This window comes from Gallinula chloropus (genome assembly GCF_964237585.1).
Source record: "Gallinula chloropus genome assembly, chromosome: 11".
Taxonomy (NCBI): domain Eukaryota; kingdom Metazoa; phylum Chordata; class Aves; order Gruiformes; family Rallidae; genus Gallinula; species Gallinula chloropus.
In genome coordinates this window covers 21,121,883-21,148,923 of record NC_140096.1, presented here as the reverse complement: position 1 = coordinate 21,148,923, position 27,041 = coordinate 21,121,883, and the positions used below count along the sequence as shown (strand labels likewise).

The 27,041-nt window shown below is 42.5% G+C and overlaps 1 protein-coding gene across 2 annotated transcripts in view; it reads left to right on the top strand.

The window, feature by feature from the left end:
• TENM1 (teneurin transmembrane protein 1) overlaps nt 1–19,819 on the top strand; it is a gene marked incomplete at both ends in the record, with an annotated part of 246,298 nt that extends 226,479 nt beyond the window's left edge. For both annotated transcript variants that reach the window (XM_084269240.1, XM_084269239.1), the window contains 7 exons: nt 1,979–2,151; nt 4,285–4,520; nt 10,423–10,719; nt 14,716–15,103; nt 15,779–16,999; nt 17,488–17,630; nt 19,061–19,819. In XM_084269240.1, the coding sequence (XP_084125366.1) occupies nt 1,979–2,151; nt 4,285–4,520; nt 10,423–10,719; nt 14,716–15,103; nt 15,779–16,999; nt 17,488–17,630; nt 19,061–19,819 (3,217 nt within the window). The remainder of the gene's footprint in view (nt 1–1,978; nt 2,152–4,284; nt 4,521–10,422; nt 10,720–14,715; nt 15,104–15,778; nt 17,000–17,487; nt 17,631–19,060) is intronic.
• Between the last annotated feature and the right edge of the window lie 7,222 nt (nt 19,820–27,041).

The following is a 27,041-nucleotide window of genomic DNA, read 5'->3' as shown; positions in this document are numbered from 1 at the left end:
TCTTCTCAGAGGGTTGGGTTTCTTGGAGCAATCTGGAATTAAAACACCCTTTAAATGGTCACACTATGGAATTGTTACTGAGTCTGTAATCTGCATGTTCTCCTTGAAGTCGGTGGGATCATCTACATGAGTAAGAGTCCATTGGCACGTGCTCTGCTCCCATCAGAATGCAGTACTGTCCCTGGCCAGCCATCCTGTAACGGTTTAACCCCTTTGCAGCTGTACAGGGAGTTTTGTACCTGATCATCAGCACTAGCAGGAGCAAAACTGGATCCTTAGCAGAGATGGATACCGAGCTTTGCACACAAGTACATTTCAATCAACAATGTTTATGTCTCAAAATTGCGTGATTTGGGGATTTTTCAATGGTATGGCAGAAAATCCACATCACCTAGCATGCTGTCATATCTGTTTGATGAAGCAGTAAATGAAATATATGACTGCCCAATGTCCATGGATTTTTCTAATGATGACAAGTAGTGATCTGAGTTGCTTTCAATCGCTGGGTGTGGCACCCAGTCAGTTTGCACAGAACCAGCTTGAGGGTGGAGCGTAAATTAAGTCGTATGATGTGAGGGCAGTAGGAGGTGAGAAAGAGACAGATTATCTTGCATTTAACATATGATTCATTTATTTGTCAAAAACCAGAAGGTGGTTCATTTTCCAGTGTGTCGTTTGAAAAGAACAGCTGCTCTATTTTTCTTTTTTATATTGGGGAAAGGAAAAAATTCCTGGGTTTTTTTTTCCACCAACCGCTCCTTGTGACACAGATTTTGTCTGACTAATTAGGGGGAAATAAAGATCCTAAGGAAATGATGCCAACAGATTAAAGTGAAGGGCATAGCCAGATCGTCTGCTGATGTGAATTGGAAGAGCTCCATTGAAGGCAACGGAGCTTTACCAGTTGATGCACCAGCTGAGGATATGTTTTTGTGAACGAGGGGAGACAGTTAATAAAACATAAAAAGTTAATTATACTTTCCTACCTGCACAAATAGGCTTCTATTTTATGAACATGAGTTGGTTTTACTCAGGCAAATACATCTGCAGCATCATTGAGGTGACGTAGGTGAATAAAAATGTGTTAGCATCAGTAGGGTTCATAAGATGGAAGGCGTTAGTATGAAACAGTATCAAGCACCAAGCCATGTTGTGCATTGTTTTCCATGGCAGTCATCAAAAGGAACTGATACATCTGTGGAACTGAAAAGACCCGTTAGAAACACTGCTCCAGAGCTTTTGAATTAATTATTGACTTTTTCATAACATGGCCCAATTCACATAAAGTACCTTAAATGAAAAGAATTTCGTTAGCACTGATGAAAATTTAGGTGAAGTAAAATGCAGTGCTCTAGATTCTGGTGCTGTAACTTGTGATGAGAAGTTCCTGCTGATTTGAGTAGGCCCGTGGGAAACGTAACACAAGAGTAAAACCCATGTAGGCAACTTAATCGCTGCAGATTTCAATCCAATTTTATCGCTATTGTTACGCTTCAGGCCCCCTTTTTAAATTCACCACTCGTATTATGCACTTCACACATCGGCAACAAAAGGCGGGTTCTGAGTGGTGCAGCGGGTAAGAATTGGTCTTATTTAAAGTTATGGGTAAGAAAACGCCTTTTTGGGGGTGGGTTGGTTGCCTGACTGCCGAGTGACCTCCAGCGGCCACCCTTCTGCAGCACATCCCAGCGGGTTAAACCCGACCGTCTGCACAGAGCTGAAACCTCTGGCAGAAGCGGGATGATGCAGGTAGCACCTTACACTGTGCCCAAGTGTGCTTTACCCAGAAGATTCCAAGCAGGAATTCAGGTGAGGGAACGAATGCATTTCAGGTGAACAAATGAACTGATTCTTGCCTTTTCACTTACTGCACAGGGTTTCTTACTTTCTTCCCTTCTTTGTTTTTTTTCTTCCTTTAGGAGCATCTGCAGGACGGTAGTGATGTTTTCTGATGGCTCTGTAACATCCTGTCTTGCAGGTATGACTCCGATGGCCACCTCACCAACGCGACCTTCCCCACAGGGGAGGTCAGCAGTTTCCACAGCGATGTTGAAAAACTGACCCGAGTGGAACTTGATACTTCGAACAGAGAGAATGTGATCACAGCCACAAACTTCTCAGCTACCTCTACAGTATACACTCTAAAACAAGGTAATTGCAGCATTTCTGTTACTTCTTCCCTTATTGTTAACATTCCAAAACCAGACATTACTGCGTTCATAGAATCATAGAATGGTCTGGGTTGGAAGGGGCCCCAAGGATCAGAGTTCCAACCCCTTTCTGAACTGTTTGCCAAAAAAAGACATTAGAGTTAGTTCATTTGTTTCTTCCTCACTTCAGTACAAATAGATAGTACTTATAATTCTCCCACAGTACCAATTTAGAAACAAACCACGAGAGAATTCTTTTCCTCCTGCAAGAGTCCCATGGATAGGTTCTAGTTCTTGAAATCTCTGCTGTCTCTAAGCTTCGCTTTCTACTTCAGTGTCCGGTGGACTTAGACTGACCTGTAATACACTGGGCTTTTTTATTCTAAAAAGTACTGCCCAGAAGAAGACATGCTTCACTGACAGTTTAGCACTGAAAGGCTTTGTTTGGCCAACGCTGTGAATTCGTTCTGGTAGTGCCATGTCCTGGTGATAGTGTCTGTGGGAAGGAGGAGAGCATGTGGGAAGGGTCACTAGCCCATCTCTACTCGTGGCTGCTTTGGGGATGAGGTTTTGACTCAATCCCTGTAGACAACATGGTATTTTCCCAGCAATATCATCTTTCTCTCTTGAATTTACTCTCTGCCTAATGGAGGTGGCCTAGTGTCCTCCTCCAGATTTTTTAGATTCATCACCATAGTTTAATTGATCTGGGGTTTTTTTTCTCCTTGTTGATTTTTGAGTTGTCAGTGGATTGTTCAGGCTTTCCAAGAGCAGGTGCTGGGAAGGAGCTCTCTGATTTCCTTCCAAGTCTGCCACACAAAGGCTTTGTAAACTATGAGCAAATCACAGAACTTTTCTTCCTCACAGTTTTTGATCTATAAGAAAAAAATAGGAAGATCTTACAAGATACTGACTGATTCCTGTTCATTATTGCATTGCAGAGACAGCACTGAATAAGTGGAAATAATTATATTATACTATTGTATTGCCTGTTAGGCTTTGTCCAAGTGACCCCATCTGCTCTGTGCATCATCTACTGACTGCCTGATTGTATGTGCTTAAAGCTAAAACTCCTCCATTTGTGTTATCAAATTCTGTCTCAGGAAAGTGCTAGCACACAGTGGGCAGTGCCAGAAACAGGCACCAATAGCTATTATTGTACCTATCGTGTTTATGATTTTGTATTATTTGTACATTCCCATATCTCTGTGAAACTATCTTAAAGCACCCTGTGAAGACCCAGTCAGACATGATCACAAAGTCTCTTGTGGTGTAAGACCTATTACTCTCTGACATACCCAGCAATTTTCTACATATTCACATCTTAAGTAACTAACTGGTGCAGCTCTCCTGTGTTGACCACTTTAAAAAAGGGGATGCTTTTCATAGTCCCTAGCTGGTGTGAATGTAATTGCATTTTAAGGGTGAGACTAGCTTTGTCTCTTCCCACCAAGCATTCAGGCTCCTGATTGAGTTGCTGTGGCTGTATGCCTTGGCATCCTTTCAGTGGAGACCTGCTCTGCACCCTCTGTGTGCTTCTGGCAGTTTTGGGGAGGGGAAGAAGGCTGTGGCTGACCCATTTGTTTTTCTCCCAACAACCACTTCCCAGTGGGTCTCTTGCACCAGGCTTCAGGCTTGTGGCTGACTGTCACCCTACACCAGAGTCCTGCTGCTGATGGGGAAGAGGAGGAGGTTGTGTATGGCGGTACAGGGAATGGGACAGAAAGGGAGGCTGGCCATCCTCCTAGACATTTTGAGAACAGCTTTCATGCTTGACCTCAGATACTCATTGCAGTCATTCAAGCAGTACACAGATCTGTATGTGCTAAAACCATCAGGTGGTCAAAACCCACCCTCTGGGTTTACAGACTTTCAAGAGGAAAGTAAAAACTCTATATTCCTGCTGCAGGGAACCTTCACCATGGAAATCATCTGGCCAAATGTAATAAAAAGCTTTTCAGACATGGGAAGACCTGGAGGTTACAGGTTGCAAGAATCACGCTGCGGTTGGTGCGTGTTCAGTTGTCTGTAACCCAGGGACAAATAGAGCCCTGTTGTTCCTAACATTTGCTTTGTAAATCTGTAGATCTGAACTTTTCCCTGTTCCCTGTTTTTGATTGTTGTTTTTTGACAGATAACACGCAGAATATCTACCGGGTCAGCCCAGATGGGTCTCTGAGAGTCACCTTTGCCAGCGGAATGGAAATCACGCTTAACACAGAGCCTCATATTCTAGCAGGGGTTGTCAGCCCCACTTTAGGGAAGTGCAATATCTCCCTTCCTGGAGAGCATAACTCAAATCTCATTGAATGGAGGCAAAGGAGGGAGCAGACCAAAGGCAATATCTCCACGTTTGAGAGGAGGCTAAGGGTAAGGCTTCCTCTTGTGTAAAGTGCAGTGTTCCCTTTCAAAGCCATTGAACTAAAATGATGTTGAAATGTTCTACTTTGTAAGAAGAGTGATGGAAAGTTTCTATCAATGGTGGGCCCCAGCTATGAATTTCAAAATCAAACTCCTCCAACAGTCACAGGGATGTTTGATCTCTGTTTGATTTTGGTTGTGAGAATTGACCTCAAGACATAATTACCTTTTTTCTTCCTCTTCTTTTTCAACTAAGAACTTAATTATGGTTTTGGAAGAAGCTGTGAACAAAGGACAATGTATAGTTACTCGGGCACAGCAGCAGAGTTGGAGCCGCGTTCTGCCTTTCTCAGATCTATTGATTCTCCATTTCTGGGGGAAATAACAGTTGCCAGCCTCTGTCTGGGGCAGAGGGTCTTGGGGAGCACACCTTGGGTGTCCTGGACAGTACATTTTCCGTGAGCCAGAGTGATGCAGAGCCTCCCTGTGTATCCAGACAGGCTGTATGTTCTGCCCTCTACACTCTCAAACCCCCTCACTCTCTCTGGCTGGGTTACACTATGGCTCTAACAAAGAATTACTTTAACATTGCATCCATGGTTTATTTTTATCTGTGAGGAGAACTCACAGATTACAATGACAGATGGTCAACATTCAGCATTTAATTAGGTAACACTAAGGCTCAAAGAGGCTGCTACCTTGCAGAACAGGTTTTTTACAAAATCAGTGCTGTTTTTCACATGAATACCACTTAAAATGCCTGTACCGCTAGTACAGCTGGGAATTTCAGCCTTAAAAATATTACATTATTAACTTCTGGGTAGGTACATCTCTGAAGGTGCATCTGTTAGCTCTGAAAACATAGCAATAGTTATTAAAATCTCTGGATTGTCTTTTGGTTATGAGATACTATATTTTTTTTAAAGTGCGTCATCTGTTTGGTTCTCAACTGCTTTGGTCAGTCAGATACACAAGGCTTGGATGCTCTAGCAAGACTGGCTACTGCACATGAAGCACCTGGTTGAAAGGACATCTTTCAGATTTGACAGGTGCATTTACTTTATTAGGATCTTCAAGTGGGGAAAACTCCATTCAGTCTTTCTTGCCCATCTCCTGGCTGCCTCCTCTCTAGTGTAGTGTGAGTCCTCATAGCCCTGTCTAGGGTGGCAGCTGAACTTACTATGGTGGGAAGAAGGTGTTAAGGTGTCAGGATCTAAGCTATGGCCTCCATGGCTCATATTATTTTGTGCTTTAATAACACTGTGGCATTTTTTTCTTTAAGAACCTTAGGTAGTAAAATCTGAAATGGAAAGGATGTAGTCAGTCATCTATTGTGCTTACATTGCCAGGGCCAAGTTGTTCATGACAGTTATATTTAATAAATGCTGCATCCTGCACAGTTTTGCTATTATGCAGTTTGTGTTTTCTATTGTTGAAATTGACTGTAGGTTCTTTTAACTCATTTTCACTTGCTTTTGCTTGACCCTTAATAGTGCCTGCAAAAAAAAAAAAGGGAGGAAATTCACAAATTGATCACAATTAGGTGGATTCTGGCTGGAGGCATAAAAATGTTCACTGAAATACCACAACACTGATGTTATCCAGAGGTCAACTGATTGACCTGCCTCTGGATCAGTCTCTTGGTGCCTAGAACCACTCATGTACTCCTCCTTCACCTCCATCTAGTGAGGGGATGGAAGGTGAAGTATAAGAATGATTTTGATTTCCTGCTGACTTATATTCTGTGCCCTTCCAAAATTAAAACACTATCATCACAGCAGTTGACCATTTCATTATTACTTCTGTAAATTGTGTCTTTTAGTACCTACCCAAGATCAAGCAGGGTTATGGATTGTCTCTGCCTACCTAGAAGGACAAGTCCTCTACCTTCTTTACAATGTTTTCCCTTCCCTTGACTGTACTGAGCTCTAGGACCATCTGTTTCAGGGCTCTTAGGGTAAGGCTGGAGAGAACCTGATGGGATTGCACATTAAAAGGGGATTTGATAGTGGAAAGGAGCAGAATTATTCTGCACATCATCGACACTGTGTGAGTAGACACAAGAGAAAGGGACAAATGGGCTTTTGAGGCTGTTACTGCCAATAAGAAAAACTTGAGAGGATAGGTGAAGTATGTGGATCCTGGATTTCAGCTTTTGCACTGAAAGTTTGCATGGGATGTTGATGGAGTGGGGAGTCAGTGGAGGTGGAAGGAACTGGAACAGCACAGCTGGCAAGGAAGACAAAGGAGCAGCACAATTTGCCCAGAGACAGCTATCTTAGTGATTAAAAGAAATACGCAGGAGAGCAGGAGCAAAAATACCATCATATAGTGTGTTTGAAGCAGTATGCCAAATAATTAAAGGATTTAGAGCTTACTGTTGACAGATCCTTGAGTACTGCTGGGGAAAAAATGTAGCATCATTAGAAGCCCTTATGCTGCATGAGGTTCTGGTGAGACCTTCTGAAAACTTCTAGTTTGAAACTTCTTTATATTTTAAAAAGAAAGTTTTTAAACACTTAATATGCCAGGACTGGCATAATAGGAAGTGTGTTAAAAAGCTTGCAATGTAGGGCAGAAAGAACTGTGCTGAACTTTGAAAATATATGTAAAGAAAAGCTCTGGGGATTGGACCAGTTCTCAATGGAAATGAACAGGCTTGCAGGAGCCCTCAGTTAAAGAAAAAAAAAATAGTACAATGGAAGAGTTTTCTGAGAAAAAAAAAAAAAAAAGCCTAGAAATGAGGTTTGAAGATGTTACTTAGAGATCAGGCCTGATACCGCCATTGAAACAAACGGCTTTGAGTGCTGAGAGGTATAAATTAGAAGGCAGGTAGCTGGGGATAAGGTAAAGGATGACCTAGTTGAGAAGAGGAAAGCTTTTCCTTCTCTGCCTAGTCCTAACATTTTTAATTCTTAATCACAATTAGCACCCATCTTGAAAGGATGTCACTCTATTAGTGTTATTTCCAGTTTTGGAAGGAAGCTGCGGGTAGCGCGCTGTGAATAATGCTGCAAACAGACTGGTTTAAAAAGTGCAGGTTTTGCATGGTGCAAAGTCTCAGCTCTAGAAATAGAGCAGAAGTGAGTAAGTTAACTGAAATGCTAGAGCAGACATCTAACTTTATCTTGGTATCTAAATCAATGCGGGAAACAAATTAATCACGAGTTTCCTTTAAGTGCAGGTCTGCCTGCCCTGGCACTTCCTGAAAGTATATAAAACAGTCTGTAGGCATGTATGCTTTTTATATTAATAATAAATCTATGTACAATCAGGCATTTTAACATCAATCTTAATCTAGCAAGACTTCTTTTTTATCAATTGAACTGCTATTTTAATTGACTTCTAAAAATGAAGCAAAGGCTGTTGTTAAAACCAATGAGCATGATGCATAGTAATACCCTGATTAAAATGCAGCTCTCTTCCCTCCTGTCTTTTGCATAACTTAGAGGAACTTGCCATTGGATGCAGTCCAAGTTTTATAACTGAATATCTATGAAATTGAAAATTGAATGCTTGGCCAGTCTTCCTTATTTTGGGGTTTGGGGTTGGTTTTTTGTTAATAACAAAAAAGGAAGTAACTCGCTGGCCTCAATACAAAAGTCCTGCAGATCAGCTATGTTTATTACTGCATTTAGCAAATGATCTCCCTTTATTTACTAGTCCTCCAGTTGGTTCTGATGAGAGGAGAAAGTTCTCTGCCAGTGTGTATTAGTTTGCATTGATTCAAATCAAAATACAGACAAGGAAGTAATAGGGTTATCTCATCTGATTTACACATGGTAGGCAGTTTAGCTTTGAGAGTGGAAGTCAAGAGAAGTGCACATTTATGTGATTATTTACACTGCAAAAGTTCTAGCTATAAAACTAATGGAAGCAGCATCAATGACGGTTTAAAAATATCTAATAAATATATATTTTTTATGCATGACTAACATTATTATTGAAGTCAGCTGCATTTTTCTCCCTGTTCTCACCAGCTGAAATTCTGACCTTACATTGCTTTCAGAAGCCATGTTTCCCTGGCTTGTCAAGAGCACATGAGCTCCAGCCTCTCCCAGGGGCTCCTTACTCCCTTGTGCGTACGTTGGACGAGTTGTCTTGCCCCTGGGATTCGAAATTGGCTTTTTCAGTTGAAATGAGGCCTGCTACCCGTGTATCACCCTGTCTTGCCTTGAGAAGGCTGTTAAATTTAACTTAATTCTAAGATAAGAAAGTAAACAAATGAGACCTGAAGTGTGGCATATAACAGCATCCACCCAAACCTTAATTTAGCTCTGTGAGCTTTCAAATAGTGCCTCTATCCACTTCACTGCTAATTCTGCCTCTGGTTTTCAGTCTTATTTGTTGAACCCTCCTGGAATTTTGATTGCAAGTAATTGGAATTCAAGACTTCCCTTTCTCCTAACTGCGTTCTACAATAATAATAATAATAATAATAGCAGTAAGAGCACTAACTGTGCACATAGATAGTAAATGAATATGAGCCAGGGTGCATCCCCTGCTCGCTTCTCAGTTAGTTTGCCACCAAGAGGGTTTGTTTTCAGGAATTGCAAGAAGTTTGCAAAGAAATATGTTATAACAAACTTAATCCATCACACAAGCAAATGTAGTTGAGCAAAGCATCACGTTTTACTTGGGCTCCTTAACTATCATTAGAGCATAAATTGTAATAGTTACAGCAGTCTACAGGGGTATATAGGTATTTTACAGCTATTGTAAATGAACACTATTAAAGTTAGACATGTGTGTATATAAAACCCCAGGAATGGTAGTTGAAGAAAGAACACCTGCTTCTTCTAGATTTTCAAATTATTTTGTATCTAAAAACAGAAAGGGGAAGGAAAAAAAAATGTTCTTTCTAATCACCACCACCATATGATCCCAGCTTGAATTATTAAACAGGTATTCTTAACCATTTACTTTACGGTGATGCCTCCAGGTCTCAGTGAGGAGCAAGCGCTGTGTTGTGTGCTGTGCTAACACCTGCACTGACAGCATCTCTGCTGTAAGGAGTTTATTAATTGGAATAGATCGCTCCAAGTGATTAGATAAAATGCAGTAGATTCATACGAGCGCATTGAGCATTGATCTGAAAAAGATAGGTCAATGAACAATGTCTTAGGGTTCCCTAAATTATAACTCTGATTTAAATGGAGTTGAATGGTGTTTGCCTGGTGACTGAATGATGATGTAAGGAGATGGATGATGAAAGCACTGGATAAATATATTTTGTCTTCATGAATCTGGCTCAGCTTTGAACTCGATGTCAAACTAAGATTGGACTGTCCCTCTGCATTTCCTATTGGAGCATAAATGCTAACGTGTCATAGCACAGTCACTCTGTTAGTCTGTCGGACACAGCGAGCTTAAGAACTGTTGCAGGTCCCAGATGTGGTCAGAGACCTACAACAGGGCGTGTGGCTGGCACCTGGTACTGCTCTTGCTGGCTTTTATTAGATCTGGGAGCACAGTGGCTATGGGCAGAAGTATGAGGCTGCTGGTGAGCAAGGGTCTCAGCTCTTCCCTTTGTGGCACCAGTATGCAGCCTGGCATGGGCTGTCCCAGAGCAGCAGTGTAAGATGGCAGTATAGGATGTGAGGTCTTTGCTCATTTGTGGGCTTAACTACGTGACTTGGCTGGAATCAGAAAGTCCATCCACAGAGAGGTGGAAGTTGAGAAGAAAGAAGAAAAACTTTGGAAAAAGGTGATAGTGGAAGCAGCGCCTCGTTTCTTGGTCCTCCTGTTTGTCATCTGAATTTTTTTCTATTTTCTTGTCTTTAATAAGGCCTAAATTCTCCATCATATTATTAAGCCATTGCACACTTTGATTAGAGATGCCACAACGACGTTTGTATTGTGTGTAATTCAGATGGGTTGTTTTCTTACCTTACTGTATCTTTGTGTTTAGGCCCACAACAGAAACCTGCTTTCCATTGATTTTGATCATGTAACCAGAACAGGAAAGATTTATGATGATCATCGAAAATTCACTCTTCGGATTATGTATGACCAGACAGGACGCCCAATTTTATGGTCACCCATCAGCAAGTACAATGAGGTCAATATCACTTATTCACATTCTGGATTGGTCACCTATATCCAAAGAGGAACCTGGACTGAGAAGATGGAATATGATCCAAGTGGGAACATAATTTCCAGAACATGGGCAGATGGTAAAATATGGAGTTACACGTATTTAGAAAAGGTAAATCATGTAAAAAGTGGATTGTTTTACTAAGGGAAGAAATATTTGCTTTGATATAGCGATTATATTGTGAACTGTTACAGTGCTTTCTCTTGCAAGAGCATTTTTAAAGAGAAAATGCATCTAAGTCTCCATAGGAAGATAAAACTGCCTTTGGACATACTTAGACCTACGTGTAACCAGTTCAAACCTGTCATAGTTTAGTTCTGAAGAACTAAAGTTGAGCTATTAACACCTCAAATTTGTTTAATTGGTAAATAGAAATGTCATCAAAAATATAACAGTCACTTAAAGGCAACTGTTTCCTCCCCACAAAAATATGATGCAGTGAGACCCAGCTTATACCTGCTCAGTACTGAACTGTAAAAAAGGGATTGATCCTGTAAGGAGAAAGATTACACCAGTATTTGTGAGAGCTGTTTGGGAGGTGGGGGTGAAATGAGTTACTGCTTTGCTTTTATAGTGACTTCATGGCTAAATTGACCAAGTATTATAATTTTCATTTATGTTTATAGGCAGTGGTCATAAGATGGGGAAATAGGTGATGTACAGACTAAGGAAGAGCATCTCATTTACTTGTAGAAGCATCTTATTCGGTATCATCTCATCTCTCAAAATCAAAAAGCCAATCTGTATTTTTAAAGCTTTCAGATCTTAGTGTCAAACTGCATTCAGTGCCCTTTTTTATTATTATTTTATTTTGTTTTTTAAATAGCAACTTCTTGGACTATCCAATACAGCATGAGTTTGCAGAACATTTCCTCTGAACCTGTTAACCACAGAGAGAGGCTAGGAGGGGGCAGGTGAGGTAAAACTGATAGGGGGTATTACACGCAGGAAATCCAATCACTTTGAAGTTACTTCTATATTTTAGTCCCAAATGTGTACTTTTTAAGATAAACTTTGCTGTACTTATTTTGAATTTATTTTAAGTCTGATCCATAAACCTCACCCAGAGAAAAAAACCTATTTTGACTGGAGAATATATAAAAATGTGATTCCTTCCTTGTCTGTGTGCAGTATGGTTCTTGTGCCTGTTAACAAGATTGGCGAACCCTAGAAGCTTCAGAAGTTTGGTTCAGATAAATTTGTCAGGGCTCCTTTTGTCTGAATGGTCTTCTGCAAATTGCAAGTGAACAGGCGTTCAGTACAGCTTTCAACTATTTGGGCAGTGTGCCTGTTGGAAGAATCTTTTACTTTTTCTTTGGGCCTAATGGACTGTATTTTTGGAAAGATGTATGCTTCTTATCTTTCCAGACCACTTTGTCTGTTCTTAGTTTATCATGAGCTTATAAATAAAGTCATTTAACTTAAAAATGTTATTCCAGAGTTCCACACAAGTGGCCAAATCCTGGTCTTGTAGGAGCAAATGGCAGCAGATTACTGCTTTAGGTAGCAGCAGGCTTGTGTTATGTTGGAATTTGTCATTAAAATTAGCGAAAGTCATATGCACTATGGACATAATCTTCCAGAGATTTAATGTACTTTCATCACTGTTTGTTCCTTGTGCCAAAGAAAGATTAATTCCCTGTCAGAATTAGACACTGAGATATCGTTTTGTGGCTCCATTAACGACAATAACTCATTGTGTTAACTATGTAACGATTGCTAAAGGTTGTCTGGAGCTTCATAACCCAATGATTTCTTTTATCAAGAATCAATTATATAGTTTGCTTCCAATTCTTGGTTCTTTAATTCTTCATTTTTTAATCATTTGATGAGTTAATTGTACATCTTCATAAATCCCTACCCCTTCCAAAATTAGCCCAAATATTTTAGGTTTTAAAAAGCACTAGGATAGTAGCACTGTAAATCATTTTTACTTATGAGATTCAATTCTTGGCTTGGTTTGGGTTTGGGTTTTTTTTGGTCACTTTCCTCAATTAGCTAATGGTGTTACGAAATCTCCTGAATACTCCAAGCTGGCTCCCAAAACCCTGCCGTTTACCACCAGACAAAACAGCTGAGGGCTGTGTCTGTATGTTGGACAGAAATGACATCTAGTGGTGATGCTCAGCACTTCTGTGTATTCCCAGCAGAGCTCCAAGTAATTGCCACTGGCTGTTTGTCTCAATATACCATGCGGCATCAATCATTACATGGTTGACCAGGCTCTGGTTACTTTTATCAAATGACAGCTTTTGGGATGTTTTATGAGCTCCCCTCTGAAATCCTTTAAAACAATTAGAACCCAATTTGTGCAAAGAGTTGAAAAATCTATCGTAATATTATTAGGATGAATTGGGAATTAATTTTTTTTTTCTCTTTATGGTGTTCTCTAATAGGCTAGAGACAATACTAAGTCTCCAACCCTTGTACTGTCTATCCTTTTACTATCCTGGACAAAAGTGGAAAAGCCACAAAGTGCTGTAAAAATGGCACACAGGGGCACTAAAGTTATATTAGAGATGTTTCTGATCTTGTTATTCACACTCTGTCAATGGCAGACAGCTTAAAAACAGACCTGGGAGCTGGGAGAGTTCAGCCAGTGGTTTACTGCAGATTGGGGACTCTTGACTGAAGGTGAAAACAAAATAAACAGTGTGCGTGTTAGAAATGCTTGGCAGAGCAGCAATAAAGCGATCGGGAGCAGCTCGGCGTAAAGGTCTGCTGTCACCCGTTGGCAGAGGATCACCCGCGAGCGGCATATGTTGGTGCTCTCTGGCCTGCCTACAGGTGACAGATGTCTGTCACCAAGGGCAGGAAGAAATACATCTTGGGAGGGCAGGGGGCAGGGGGTGTGGAGAGGATGGCCAAGGCTTAGCCTATCTTTGGTCCTTCGAATAAGCACGTGGGTTATTTGTCGGAGCGAAGTGGCTCGGGGCCAGTGTTACTTAACACGTTGCGGGGGTGAGCTCTCAGTGTTTTCTTCCCAGAGAAGATCTTTGAGCTTGTGGCAGGGGGGGAAGCCTTTTTTTTTCTGATTTCATTCCCCAGTGCTCTGTGAAAGAGCAGTCACACTGTTCTTCATAAGACTTTGTTTTGCACGATATCTCAGTTGTGCAAAAGCTGACAAATTTGCTTCTGTGCCTGGTAGGCTTGGGCTGCAAGCTCAGAACCGTGCAGTGGTGATGCTCCATCTCAGCTCAGGCTGCGTGCAAGGACGTGTGGTGCTCTGCTCCAGCCAGGCCATGCAGTGGAGCTGGGGAAGGCAACAAATTTCTCCTGTATATTTTCACTCAGTGTTTTCATTATGATTGTTTCTACAGCGACTGTCTGCCAGTGGGGTTGTACTCTGAGATACTGACTTTGCACAGGACAGGTGAAAAGGTTCATAGAACCCAAATGTGAAATTTGCCCAGAAACTTGTCTGGCATGCTTCCCAAAGAAACGAACCAGATTTCACTGACCGACCACAATTAACCAATACAGGGCAGGTATCAAGTAGAAATTATATTCTTTGTGAGCATTAAAAAAACAAAATTAGTTACACCAAAGAACCTGCAGACTGTTTTCATCCATCTGCAAGCATGGAGATATTGTGATCTCTGGGGCAATGTGCATTTAATAGAATTACAGAAAAAGTAGTAGGTCTGTGCTGGAGATACTCAGAGTGCCAGGAAAAGCTATAAACCTTGTACACACCATTGAAAGTTTCCCCTTTCCACCTTCCCTAGAAACATCTGCTGGTACAGATGCTCTGCCTGTGTGTGAGGAAGAGGTTCCCTCTGGTTTTGCTTCTTGGGAGGATGACCTAAATATTTCAAAGCAACATAGCAAGTCAGCATGAGGCTGAAATGCTACTGAGAGCCACATCTGCCTTCCAGTTTAGAGATCCTTACCTCTAGACTTATTATTCATCTCCTCCTGTTTTGTACCACCTTGCTAGCCAGGTCTCCTGGATCTGAAAGCTTCACTTGGAATTGTACAGACAGTAAGAGCAAAGCTACAAGCGGGGATGGTTGTTTCAGCATTTCCTTAACCTTCAGGCACTCACTAGATGAGTATTTATTTGCTTGATCAGCCACTTACCCTGCCATTGCTGTTTGATTGCAGTCCGTGATGCTGCTGTTGCACAGCCAGCGCCGCTACATCTTTGAGTACGACCAGTCCAACTACCTGCTGTCGGTCACCATGCCGAGCATGGTGCGTCATGCCTTGCAAACCATGCTGTCGGTCGGGTACTACCGCAACATCTACACCCCCCCGGACAGCAGCGCAGCTTTCATACAGGACGTCACCAGAGACGGGCGCCTTCTGCAAACGCTGTATCCCGGGACGGGGCGCAGAGTCCTTTACAAGTACACCAAACAGTCCCGACTGTCTGAGATTCTTTATGATACTACACAGGTCACGTTCACCTACGAGGAATCTTCGGGGGTTATTAAAACAATACATTTAATGCATGATGGGTTCATCTGTACCATCAGATACAGGCAAACAGGTTTGTGTAAAAAACTTGTGCTAAAGTTTTCAGCCTTGATCCTGCACTTACCTGGCATGAAATTCCATTATTTTTATGTCCACAAGTTCTTATATTTTATGTTTCGATAGAAAAATATGTGTGTATATCTCTGTGTCTGTGTCCATAGGCATATATAGCTGTCCCATTTGAAATACTGTTTTCTTTTTATTGCTTGGTATGGAATAGCTCTTATAATGTTTGATTGTTTTTATTCCACTGTGTGGGTATTTGCTAAATACTAAATCAAGTTGGTTTATTATTTGTATTTTCAAGTTTCCCTGTTTATACCGTAATATCACATAAATTCAAAAGGGCTGTTTGTATGAGGAAGGAAATCACCATGTAAAATAAATTTAGTTGAGAATTATCTTGTAAGGAAATAGAAATCATAATTATGAATAAAATAGCATTTATTTAAGCAAATGCTAATAAAATATAAATAATTCGTAAAGCAAGCATTAATAAAGGCTTGTGAGAGAATAATCTAACATATTCTTAGTTAATGGTGTTTTCTGAGACAGTGAAGCAGCAGTAAGGCTTAAGGGTATATTTGAGTTCATCGCTGGTCTGTGCTAGATCTGTAGGGTGAGTGTACTGCGGACATAATTCATTATTCTTCTTGCTTTTCCTCTCTTGCCTGTTTGTTTTGGACAGGTCCGCTTATTGGTCGCCAGATCTTCAGGTTTAGTGAAGAAGGGCTGGTAAACGCCAGGTTTGACTACAGCTATAACAACTTCCGCGTCACCAGCATGCAGGCCATGATAAACGAGACCCCTCTCCCCATAGATCTGTACCGTTATGTCGATGTTTCTGGCAGGACTGAACAGTTCGGGAAATTCAGCGTGATTAATTACGATTTAAACCAAGTTATAACCACCACTGTGATGAAACATACCAAAATTTTTAGTGCCAATGGCCAGGTCATTGAAGTACAATATGAAATTCTCAAGTCTATCGCCTACTGGATGACCATCCAGTATGATAATATGGGGCGCATGGTGATCTGTGACATACGCGTGGGCGTAGATGCCAACATCACAAGGTATTTCTATGAATATGATGCTGATGGTCAGCTTCAAACTGTGTCTGTGAATGATAAAACCCAGTGGCGCTACAGCTATGACCTTAATGGCAACATCAACTTGCTGAGCCATGGAAACAGTGCGCGCCTCACTCCTCTGAGATACGATCTGAGAGATCGCATTACCAGACTTGGAGAAATTCAATATAAAATGGATGAAGATGGTTTTCTCAGGCAAAGAGGCAATGAGATCTTTGAGTACAACTCTAACGGTCTGCTGAACAAAGCATACAACAAAGTGTCTGGCTGGACTGTGCAGTACTGTTATGATGGTCTTGGAAGACGAGTTGCAAGCAAATCAAGCCTAGGAGAACACTTACAGTTCTTCTATGCCGATCTCTCCAACCCAATAAGAGTGACTCACTTGTACAATCATACCAGCTCAGAAATAACATCCCTGTATTACGATCTTCAAGGTCATCTCATTGCAATGGAATTAAGCAGTGGAGAAGAATATTACGTTGCTTGTGATAACACTGGAACACCACTAGCAGTATTTAGCAGTCGGGGCCAAGTCATAAAAGAAATTTTGTACACCCCATATGGAGAAATCTACCACGACACTAATCCAGATTTCCAGGTTATCATTGGTTTTCATGGAGGGCTCTATGATTCTCTTACTAAATTAGTTCATCTGGGTCAGCGGGACTATGATGTCATTGCTGGTCGGTGGACGACACCAAATCATCATATCTGGAAACACCTGAATGCTGTCCCACAACCATTTAATCTCTACTCATTTGAAAATAATTACCCAGTTGGCAGAATCCAAGATGTTGCCAAGTATACAACAGGTAAAAGTAACACGTTTATCATGAAAACACAACCTTTTACCAAATTCTGCTGTGGATTTTAGACTCCAGAAAGACTTTGCATACATCCAAAGTTACTATTTGGCTCTAGTCTTACACATGTTAAAGTCATTTCTTTGATAGATAGCATCTTACTGAGCTTGATCTATTTTCTATAGCCTTTATGGTAACCAAGAATATAATTAATAGCTGTTTCGCTGCTTTTCTAAGTGCTGAAATTAAGGGAAGAACGGAGGCAGCTTAATTTGAATTTTTTCCATTATAAATAAATAGAAGGGACACTATTGATTTGAGTATAGCTATGCTTTGAAATCAAATCATTTGTTTGCTACAATAAATGTTGTAACCAGTACTGCAAACATAAATTGATGTGAAATCATTATTTCTGCATAGCTGGGATTTCTGCAGACTACCCTCGCTTTCTCTAGATTTATGTGCCTTCTCACCAGCATCCTTTTCTTGTTTTGTAGACATTGGAAGTTGGTTAGAGCTGTTTGGTTTCCAGTTGCACAATGTACTACCTGGATTCCCAAAACCGGAGATAGAAGCTTTAGAGACAACATATGAACTTCTACAGCTTCAAACAAAAACCCAAGAGTGGGATCCTGGAAAGGTTTGCAAAAATTGTTCATCTGCTTCAAATACTAAATTAAGGAATTTTATTAGAAAATATTGGGGACCAAGGAAAGAGTGGGACTGTATCTTTCAACATAATAGGCGTGTAGTCTAACTGTGTAATGTTGTCAGTTATGATTGTGACTGGCATCAGTGGAGGAGATCTTTCAGGAGAAGCTTTTAGCAAGAGCGAAGGAACATTGCACCTATTCATAAAGAAACCATCCAAATTTGGGGGGGAGGGTGGGCAAAAGGGTAGAAGTGTCTGTGTGAAAATTGAAAAAGCTACCCAAAAAAATTGTGGAATTAAAAAATCAAACCAGCAGATTCCATCTTTGCTAGCAAAGAGATGCAAAATCACTGAGGGTGTAAACAGCTTTACAAGCCTCTACCTCTGCATAATTATTGCAGGAAAACAGAGATGTTGCTATGGATTTGTAAGGGGGGGTCTGTAAAACTCAACCTTGCTCCAGGGCTTATTTTGAGTACAGACGAGCCGTGCGGCAGCTATCAGGGTCCAGCAATCAGTGTAACTGCAGCAGGAACAGCTGCGATACTCTGAGCGGGTGTTCACGTTCTGCATGTGACCACATGAGCATCTGTTAACAAAGAAACACGATTTTGCAAAGATGAGAAGGAGAGGATGCCTTTCCTCTAATGCAGTCAGGGAGAGGAAGTATAACGTGTTGAGAGGTCACATTGATAGCATTCAACACGTTTCTGTTCCCATGCAGAACTCACTGCACAAAGTGCAGAGGGCTGGAGGTCAGAGTGTGTTCCAGATGTAGGAGCATGTCCATGTAAAATTGTCACTGACAGGAAGCTATTGCAAAGGTACAGAAAAGGTGTAGTGATAGTGTTAGAAGACAAACAGATGATTGGAATGAGGTATTTTTTTTAGTCAATGATAGGGAGCAAGATCTACAGTGATGTACTTGCCTGGTTCCTGTTTTAGTGTCTTGAGACCTTCACAGCCTGCTTTCCTTAAAGAATGGGCTATAAAAACCATTACTGCTCTTTTACAGGAGGCACAATTAGATGCACAGAAACGAAGCACAGAATAGTGTGGAAGAGCACAGCTTTGAGGTCAGGTTTCCCCATGCCTAAGCGTCGAAGGACCAGCCATTAGAGTAACAATTTGAGGGGAGAGGAAGAAAAAATAAAGGAGGAATAAACACATAAATAGCATTTGTGATAAACATGTTTTCCATTTGTTTTCTGGGAATGAAGTGTCCAAGAGCCATAAAGCCAGTACCTCCGGTGATTACACAGCCTCTACGTATACCCAGGCTCTGTAGATGTGCATGTTTTTTTTCCAAACAAATGGAAGAACAGTGCTAAGTAATTAAGAGTTTGGTAGGGTCTGTTGGGCACTATAACAAACAACAAGATGCCTCGCCTGCAAACTGGTGGTATTTTCTTTTCCAGACTATCCTTGGTATTCAGTGTGAGCTACAGAAGCAACTCCGAAACTTTATATCCTTGGATCAACTTCCTATGACACCCAGGTACAGTGATGGCAAGTGCTACGAGGGAGTGAAGCAACCACGGTTTGCAGCTATTCCTTCAGTATTTGGAAAAGGCATCAAATTTGCTATAAAGGATGGCATAGTGACAGCCGACATTATAGGCGTGGCTAACGAGGACAGCCGGCGCATCGCTGCCATCCTCAACAACGCTCACTATCTGGAGAACCTGCATTTCACCATCGATGGCCGAGACACGCATTACTTCATCAAGCTGGGGTCTCTGGAAGAAGACTTGGCCCTCATCGGCAACACCGGAGGACGACGCATCTTGGAGAACGGCGTCAACGTCACAGTGTCACAGATGACTTCCGTGATCAACGGGAGGACTAGACGCTTTGCTGACATCCAGCTCCAGCACGGTGCGTTGTGCTTTAACGTTCGGTACGGAACCACGGTGGAAGAAGAAAAGAACCATGTCTTAGAGATAGCCAGGCAGAGGGCTGTGGCTCAAGCCTGGACTAAGGAGCAGAGACGGCTGCAGGAAGGGGAAGAAGGTATTAGGGCATGGACAGATGGAGAGAAACAGCAGCTTTTAAGCACTGGGAGGGTACAAGGCTACGATGGATATTTTGTTTTATCTGTGGAGCAGTATCTCGAACTTTCTGACAGTGCCAATAATATTCACTTTATGAGACAGAGTGAAATAGGCAGAAGGTAACAAAGAAAATCTCTGCCTTTGCGTCACCAAAGACTGCCTGTTTTTAAACATAAAATGGTTTATTGTATTGGTTTTTCTAGATCAGAACTCTGTATATATAAATATAGAGGAGAAAACATATCCAACTGCCTTTAAATGTGACAGAAGATGGTATTTTAATATTGTTCGTTTAACTCTTTGAGAGACGACAGTGACGATTTTTAGTTCTTGTGTGGCAGTATTCAAACCTTTCAGAAGCAGAGTCCTGACAGCCGAGCAGCGTGACCCGCGCGGGGTGCCCGGGGGGACACCACACGTCCCCACGGTGCAGGGGAGAGCGCAGCGTGCTCTGCCTTCTAAAGAAACACGACTTTTTTGTTGTTGTTGTTGATTTAATAATTCACCAATTATTTAAAAAGGTTACAGAGCCTGATTCTGCAACCCGTATTTACTGGGTGGGTTTTGTCCCAGTGAGATCCCGTAAGTCCAAGGGATTGCGTACAGAAACCTGACTGTGTATGGAAACTTGCTCACCAACCCCGCACACGCCATTCCTCACAACTGTGATCTAAGGGATTTCCTAACCCAGGACTTGCATTGGATGCAGTATGTAAGAGGCTGCCCCATATGGCCTTCAGCTTGGCTTGGCCGTAGCTGCCTCACAGCCCCTCAGTGATGAACTCCTTTTCCATTGGGGGCCTCTCTCCCAAGGTTCCCCTCAGGACTGGGTTATGCAGGAGTCTGGCAGCACACACGGATCTTCCCGGCGGAGGGACACGGGGTGGCACCACACCGCTGGGCTTCAGCCAGGTGTCAGGTGGCCGAGGAAGGGCTTTGCAAGGACTGTAGGTGACAGGAGTCTCTTCGCTGGCATCCGTGTGCTCCAGGCTGGGCTTTAACTCGGTGCTTTTGAGACAACCCTCATTTCCCAGCTGGGAGCACCCACGCCACGCATTAACAAGCCATGCAGGATCAGTCCTGTCTGTGGTCATTGGGTCAGGATGCGTCTTTTCACAGATCATTTGGAAATTGCAGTGTTGTTGGGTTTAGGCATCGCATTCTTTTCATCTCAGATTAATAATCCTGTTGTATTACTCATCTTTTCGAGTCTGAAGAAGATTGGTTGGTTGGGAGTTGATGAACCTAAGTGTGGTTAGTAAATATATCGATAAACGTAGAACATTTTGGGGATGACTCTTCACTTTTCAGCTCAATATCTAGAGCACATAGAAAAGCATTATATTGCATGGGCAAAATTTTTTATTTCCCAAGGTATCATGCGCTGCTGGCACAGTTATTTCATGGCAGAGTAGGTGATCCTTCTTTCAGCTTGTCATTTTTGAGAGACCTGATTATCGGGAGGTGGGGAGGGCACATGGGGGTAGGGGGGAGGGCAGGTAAGCAGATTTCCTTTACTGACTTTGAGAGGGAGCTAGAAATCTCGTTATCGAGCCTGTGTATCCGTAACAGTGATGTTATTGCACATTTCTTTAAAAACAGACATAGTAAATATATCGAAACAACTTCTGCTCATATTTACTGAAGCCAACAAAGTGCTTTCTTTGTCTTTCTTCCTTTCTTTCCAGTTTTCTTTTCCCCCTTGTTTTTGGGCAAGTGGAGCAGACTGTACCAAAGTTAGAGATGAGCCCGAACTGGCATCTGAGACCCAACCTCCCCCTCCAAGGGGTTTGGACTCAGGTCTCAGCCTCACACCGTTAGTGTCTCTTTCCAGATCCCTTCCGCTCCCCCTGGGAGCCAGCGCAGCTTTGAGGGTGCAGGATCAGGCTGAGCAAGAGCCTGGCACCTAAAACCACCCTCTACTCCCCAGCCAGGGGAACTCGGGACCAAACACTGCACATGCACATTTTGATCGGGCTCATCGTTAACTAACGTACAGAATTGGGAGCTGACAACATCCAGGTCAGACAGCTCCAACTTCTGTATTTTTCCATACAACCACGGAGAATTTGAATACCTCCACACCAGCCTAAAAACGGACCTTCAAATCCTCGAGCCTCTAATATGCTTTTAATCAATGGAAGAAGAATTTATGAATTGTATATAGAGAGTGCATTCATAAGCGTGATGATGTATTTTATCACTGATCCAAGATGTCAATATTAAGAGTCTATTTTACTTATATTTTAAGCAATTCTACTTTTTTGCAATTCACTAATGAGGTATCATTTTCAAACTGCTTTAAATATCCATTATGAACAAATATTTGAAGCTCTTAGAGTTACCTTGAACTGTGCATTTCTAGTATGTAATACATATTTAGTTAGCTTGTGCCTTTAGTTTCTTAACGTTGTATTTGTATTATATGCAAGAAATGCACTCTGTAGTACCTACAGCTGTGGTTTTTAATACTGCCTTGATTCCTGTTGTTCTCGTATTATGCCAAAAGGTCAGAGAGTGAGATGTGTTACAGGCTTGTCGCTGAAAGGAGATTTGGCGTTTTCCCAGTTCCCAGGCGCAGCCCTAGGTACAGGTTTGAATGATGTTTCTTAGGAGAATAGGGATGTAGAAAGAATCACATGACATCGCAGGGCCCGGGTACAAAAGCAAAAAAACCAAACCAAAACCAAACCACCTTCATCAGAACAGTTTCAGAAATTTAGGAGACTAAATATAAACGTTGTGGTGAGCTGACAGTGCTAATGAAATGAGTTGTTACTGAAGGAGCACTGGAGACTGAAGCCGTAGCTACACGTGGGCCGGCCAGCTGTGACTCCTGAGAACTAAGCCAACAAATAGCTTTGCACCATCTTGTTCATGAACAACCTCAGATGGAGGCAGGGAATATTTCAGTCTCCATTGTATTTTCCTAGTAGTTACATCAGTTTCTCAGTGTTGATTTGTTGTAGTTTTCCTTTTTTTTATTTTTTTCCTTTCTTTTTTTAATTTTGCACTATAGCCTAGAGACCCAAATGAGAAAAAGAAAAATAATGGCATGGAAATTTTTACTGTTATTTAGATCAGATAATTTGATGCTAGCATTCTGCACTGCAAACAAGGTTCTGAAAGTGGAAAAAATAAAATAAAATAAAATAAAATAAAATAAAATAAAATAAAATAAAATAAAATAAAATAAAATAAAATAAAATAAAATGAAAGCCACTATTGCACACTATCCTTTAGCAAAGTACCTACCATGAAAAATATGTGCTATATTTTTTATGACAGCCAAACAAATAGTGTGTACAAGTACTGTTTCCTTTGCATTCATATTTATTTAGCAAATCTAGACCATTTCAAGGGTATAAATATATATATATAGATATCTATGTAGAACATAGCCAAATAAATATATATGAGCTGGTCAGTGTGCATTTCGGTATACACATCCTAGCTGTTTGGTTTGAGCTCTTTAAGGTCCTCGGTTGTACACTAGCTAGGTAGAGGCAGCCTCTCTTTTTGGCCGTGAGTGCTCCTGAAGCTCTGGCATCCCAGCCCCGTGCTCCCCTGCCCACCGTGCCCCTCGCTCCGCCGGGGTTACAGAGCAGCAGCTGTTCAGAGGGGAGTGCTGGCGCTGGGTGCTGCTGGAAGCCAAGGTGCGGTTCTGAAGGTGGGAACAGTTTAGGCAGAGGAGCTCCTGGTTTAGCCCGAGCAAAAAGAGACCGACAGATCCCGGGCGGGGTGTTAGCCTGCGGGGGGATTCACTGTAGCACAGCGGGTCCAACGCGGGTGGGGATGCTCGGATCAGGCTGCTGACAACTGTAAGGGTTTTTTTTCCCCTGTCAAATGCTGACTGTTAATTAATCCCATCTTTGATACAAAACACTACCAGTTGCCCTGACTGTCAGAGGAATCACTTCTCGGCAGAGACTGGGAACGGTGGAGTCGGACTCGCTGTGGATTTGTCCGGGCGTTTGTCACCTGCCATTATTTGTCTAAGGAAATGTGTTTGAGAATTTCCAGTTTTTCCTTAGATCTCGTGGTGGACTTTAGCCTTTTAATAAATGTTAGTATATCAGATCGTGTCCTTGACAGTATTTTACTTGTATGAACCATGATAAAACATTAAAATCTTCATACTCTTCAGGCAGAAGTGTCAATAAACGAGAGAGAGAAGCATAGCATACGATATATGTCAAAGTAACGTTCCTTTTTAGCTTTCTCATCAACAGTAAAAATGTTTACAATGTATGCCAAGATCTTCAGTTTCTGTCTAACACCAGTTAGAGGTTCTGATCTTAACAGAAATTGTGTTATAATGGCCTCAGCCTCGTTGCTAGGAAACAATAGATCCCAATTTTTTTATTCCTGCTCTAACTCCTGTGCTGAATAGTGACTGGATACTGTACAGGTTTATGTTATATGGCTGCAGTTACATGGTCTGATGCATTTTGCTCTGGGTTTCAGACCAGAAGCATGCATTTTCTACAAGAACATCCCAGCAACACGCTGTAAATAGTAAAAGTTAATATATTATGTGTCGATATTTGAAAAAGAAAGTACTTTGACTATTTCATTTTTAAAAAATAAAGGTGCAAACTGATGGTGTGTGATGTGTCTTTGTTTACACCATGCATGTGGGATAGTCTGGTCGTGTCAGTAAAAGGTGCTCCCGTACAGTGAAATAAGGGTTGCAGACAATACTGATCTATTCGAAAGTTGAGGGGGGCAAGGGGGTTGTTAGCAAGATTTGGTTTTACTTCTGATTCACCAAAGTTCATTCATACAACTCTGCAGGATTCCCTGCAGGTGAAATCATAAGCGATTTCTGCCTGGTTATTGCATTTCATCGGAACAAATTGGGAGGGGTGGGGTGTGAGAAAAGGCTCTAAATGCCTTTGCACTCCCCAGAACCCAGTGGGTGTAGTCAGCAGTGGTGGTGCAGGGGGTCAAGAGGCAAAGTGTAAGTACCTGCATGTTCTCTAGGGCTGCCTCAAATAGATGATGATGAACAACTGTGTGGATCAGAAGTGTGCACGCGAGGAAGAATAAAAAGCCTGGAGCAAGCAGCAGTGAGGAGGAGACAGTGACCCGGGGGCCAGAAGGGGTGTTTGAGGTGTAGGAAAGGTTACCAGGTGAAAAACTGATGGGCTGGGCAATAACCCAGTGTCAGGGCTGAGGCTGGAAATGCTGTGTTGGATGGAGAAGAAAGAAGCGAGGGCAAAGGGGTGCTGTGGTAGAAAAGGGAAGGAAACGTGCAGGGGAGATGGTATTGATTTAGTGCTGCAGAAGGTCTGTCACGGCTGTAGACAGCGGGGGGTTAGCAGAGACAGACCCAGAGCTGTGGCAGGATTAGCTGCTGCAGAGGAGCAACATTGCCTTTGCTGGTGAAAAGGATCTAAAAAGCTCTGTAGCTTTTCAGCCCAAAGTCAATGCATGAAATCTCTCTAATTTCCATATTACTCTTCCCATCCCAAATACTGACTCCATGTCCCACAGGTGCCATGAGCATCTCTGTATCCACCTTGTTTAAGCCTATAGCCATTCCAGACCCTTGGGTACCCAAAAGAAACCACACAAACACATCTCTGCCTTAATAATTTGCATCAGAACATTTTTCAGCTTTAAACAAAAATGGCATTTCCTGGCCTATTCTGTGTATTTTCTAGAACAATGCACTGCTGGAGCCACCCATCGTCAAACCAGCCGTCCTCAGCTCACCGCACCGCAGAGCGGATGTGCGGCGGCTGCGCCTGTGCCACGGGGTTTGCACATGCCGCACTGACAGCCTCAGCCTTTGCTTGAGGTCAGTCAGACCTGCCTATAGGAAACAGCCCGTGGTGGGCAGCGTGCGTCCAGCTACATTTATCCTCACCATGGTGCAATCATGCAGCAGGAACCATTTCCAAGCACACCCTTTCCTGCCCCTGGGAGAGGCCAGGTTAAACCCAGAGCTTAGACCCAGCCCTTAGAAAGCAGAAGGGCTCTCTCAGGAAGCCTGGGGGCACATGCACTCTCGACTGGCACCTAGCAGGACTTCAGGGCAGGGTGGTCTGCAGGAGCACAAAGCTGGAGAGGAACAGCCAGGGACCAGCTGCACAGCTAGTCAGGAAACCTGGAAGGCACAGAGGAGCAGGGAGCGGTTCAGTGGGCACCAGTGAGAGCAGAGCAGCAGGGGCTGTGGTGCTGCGCTCAGCGCCTCCACAGCTGGTGTGTGCTCAATTAGGGCAAGATTAAGAAACCAGCTTGTAAAGATTTTTATTAAAGAGTAAAAATCATGCTGGCTCTGCCACTGGCATGTATTAGCAGAAGACGACCCTTGTTTCAACCACCAAGCACATGTAACACACATACATGCCTCAACCCACCCACTCCCCCCCCACCCCACCCCCCCCCCCCCCCATAGGGCAAAACCAACAAAAATTAAAACCTCCAGCCTTATCAAATGCTGCCGAGAGCATCCTACCTGTGCTGAATCCTGGGCTCACAGACATTTAGCTCTGTCACCACTTGCATCCAGCTTGCCTTTAGTGAGGTGAAAACAAGGCAGGATCTGGGATACCAACAGTTAAGAAGATAATGTGTGGAGTGTTTGTAACGTACTGGTGGAGGAGCCTTCCCCATGACAGCAGCCTATACACAGGTACAAACCCATGCCAAGGCTCTCTCAGGGAGGCAGCTGGTGCCTCAGTGGCCACCAGCATCCCAGGGAGCTGCCGAGCCTCTCACCATGACATCAAGCCATGGATGAGTACTAGGAGGAAAATTAAACCAATTCACTGGCCAAGTGGTCAGACCGTGGAACAAGCTGCCCAGAGAGGTGCTGGACTCATCATCCCTGGAGGCGTTTAAAGACCACAGAGATGTGGCACTGCAAGACATGGTTCAGTTGTTGTTATGGTGGTATTGGACAGATGGGTGGGCTTGGGGGATGTTTGGGTTTTGTTTGGGGGTTTTTTTTTTTCTGTTTTGTTTTGGTTTTTTTCCTCCCCAACCTTAAAGCTTCCATGATGATATGGCCACCGCTGGCAGAATGTGGGTGGGTTCGGTTTGGGGTGGGTGGTTTTTTTTTGGTTGGGTTTTTTTGTTTTTGGTTTGGGTGTTTTGGTTTTTTTTTGGGGGGGTGGGTGGGGTTTGGAGATTTTTTTTTTTTTTTCTTCCTGAGCCTGGGAACTGGTGTTTCTGGAAAAAGCTCTTAGGAAACTATTCTGGCCTTCCACACTATGCGGGTCAGACGTATAGGTTTGAAACATTTAACCACAGCAAAACAAAGGTGACAGTACAAAGTTTAAGAATTGGGGGGCGTTGTTTTTTTACACATATGTATTATAGTCCATATAATATA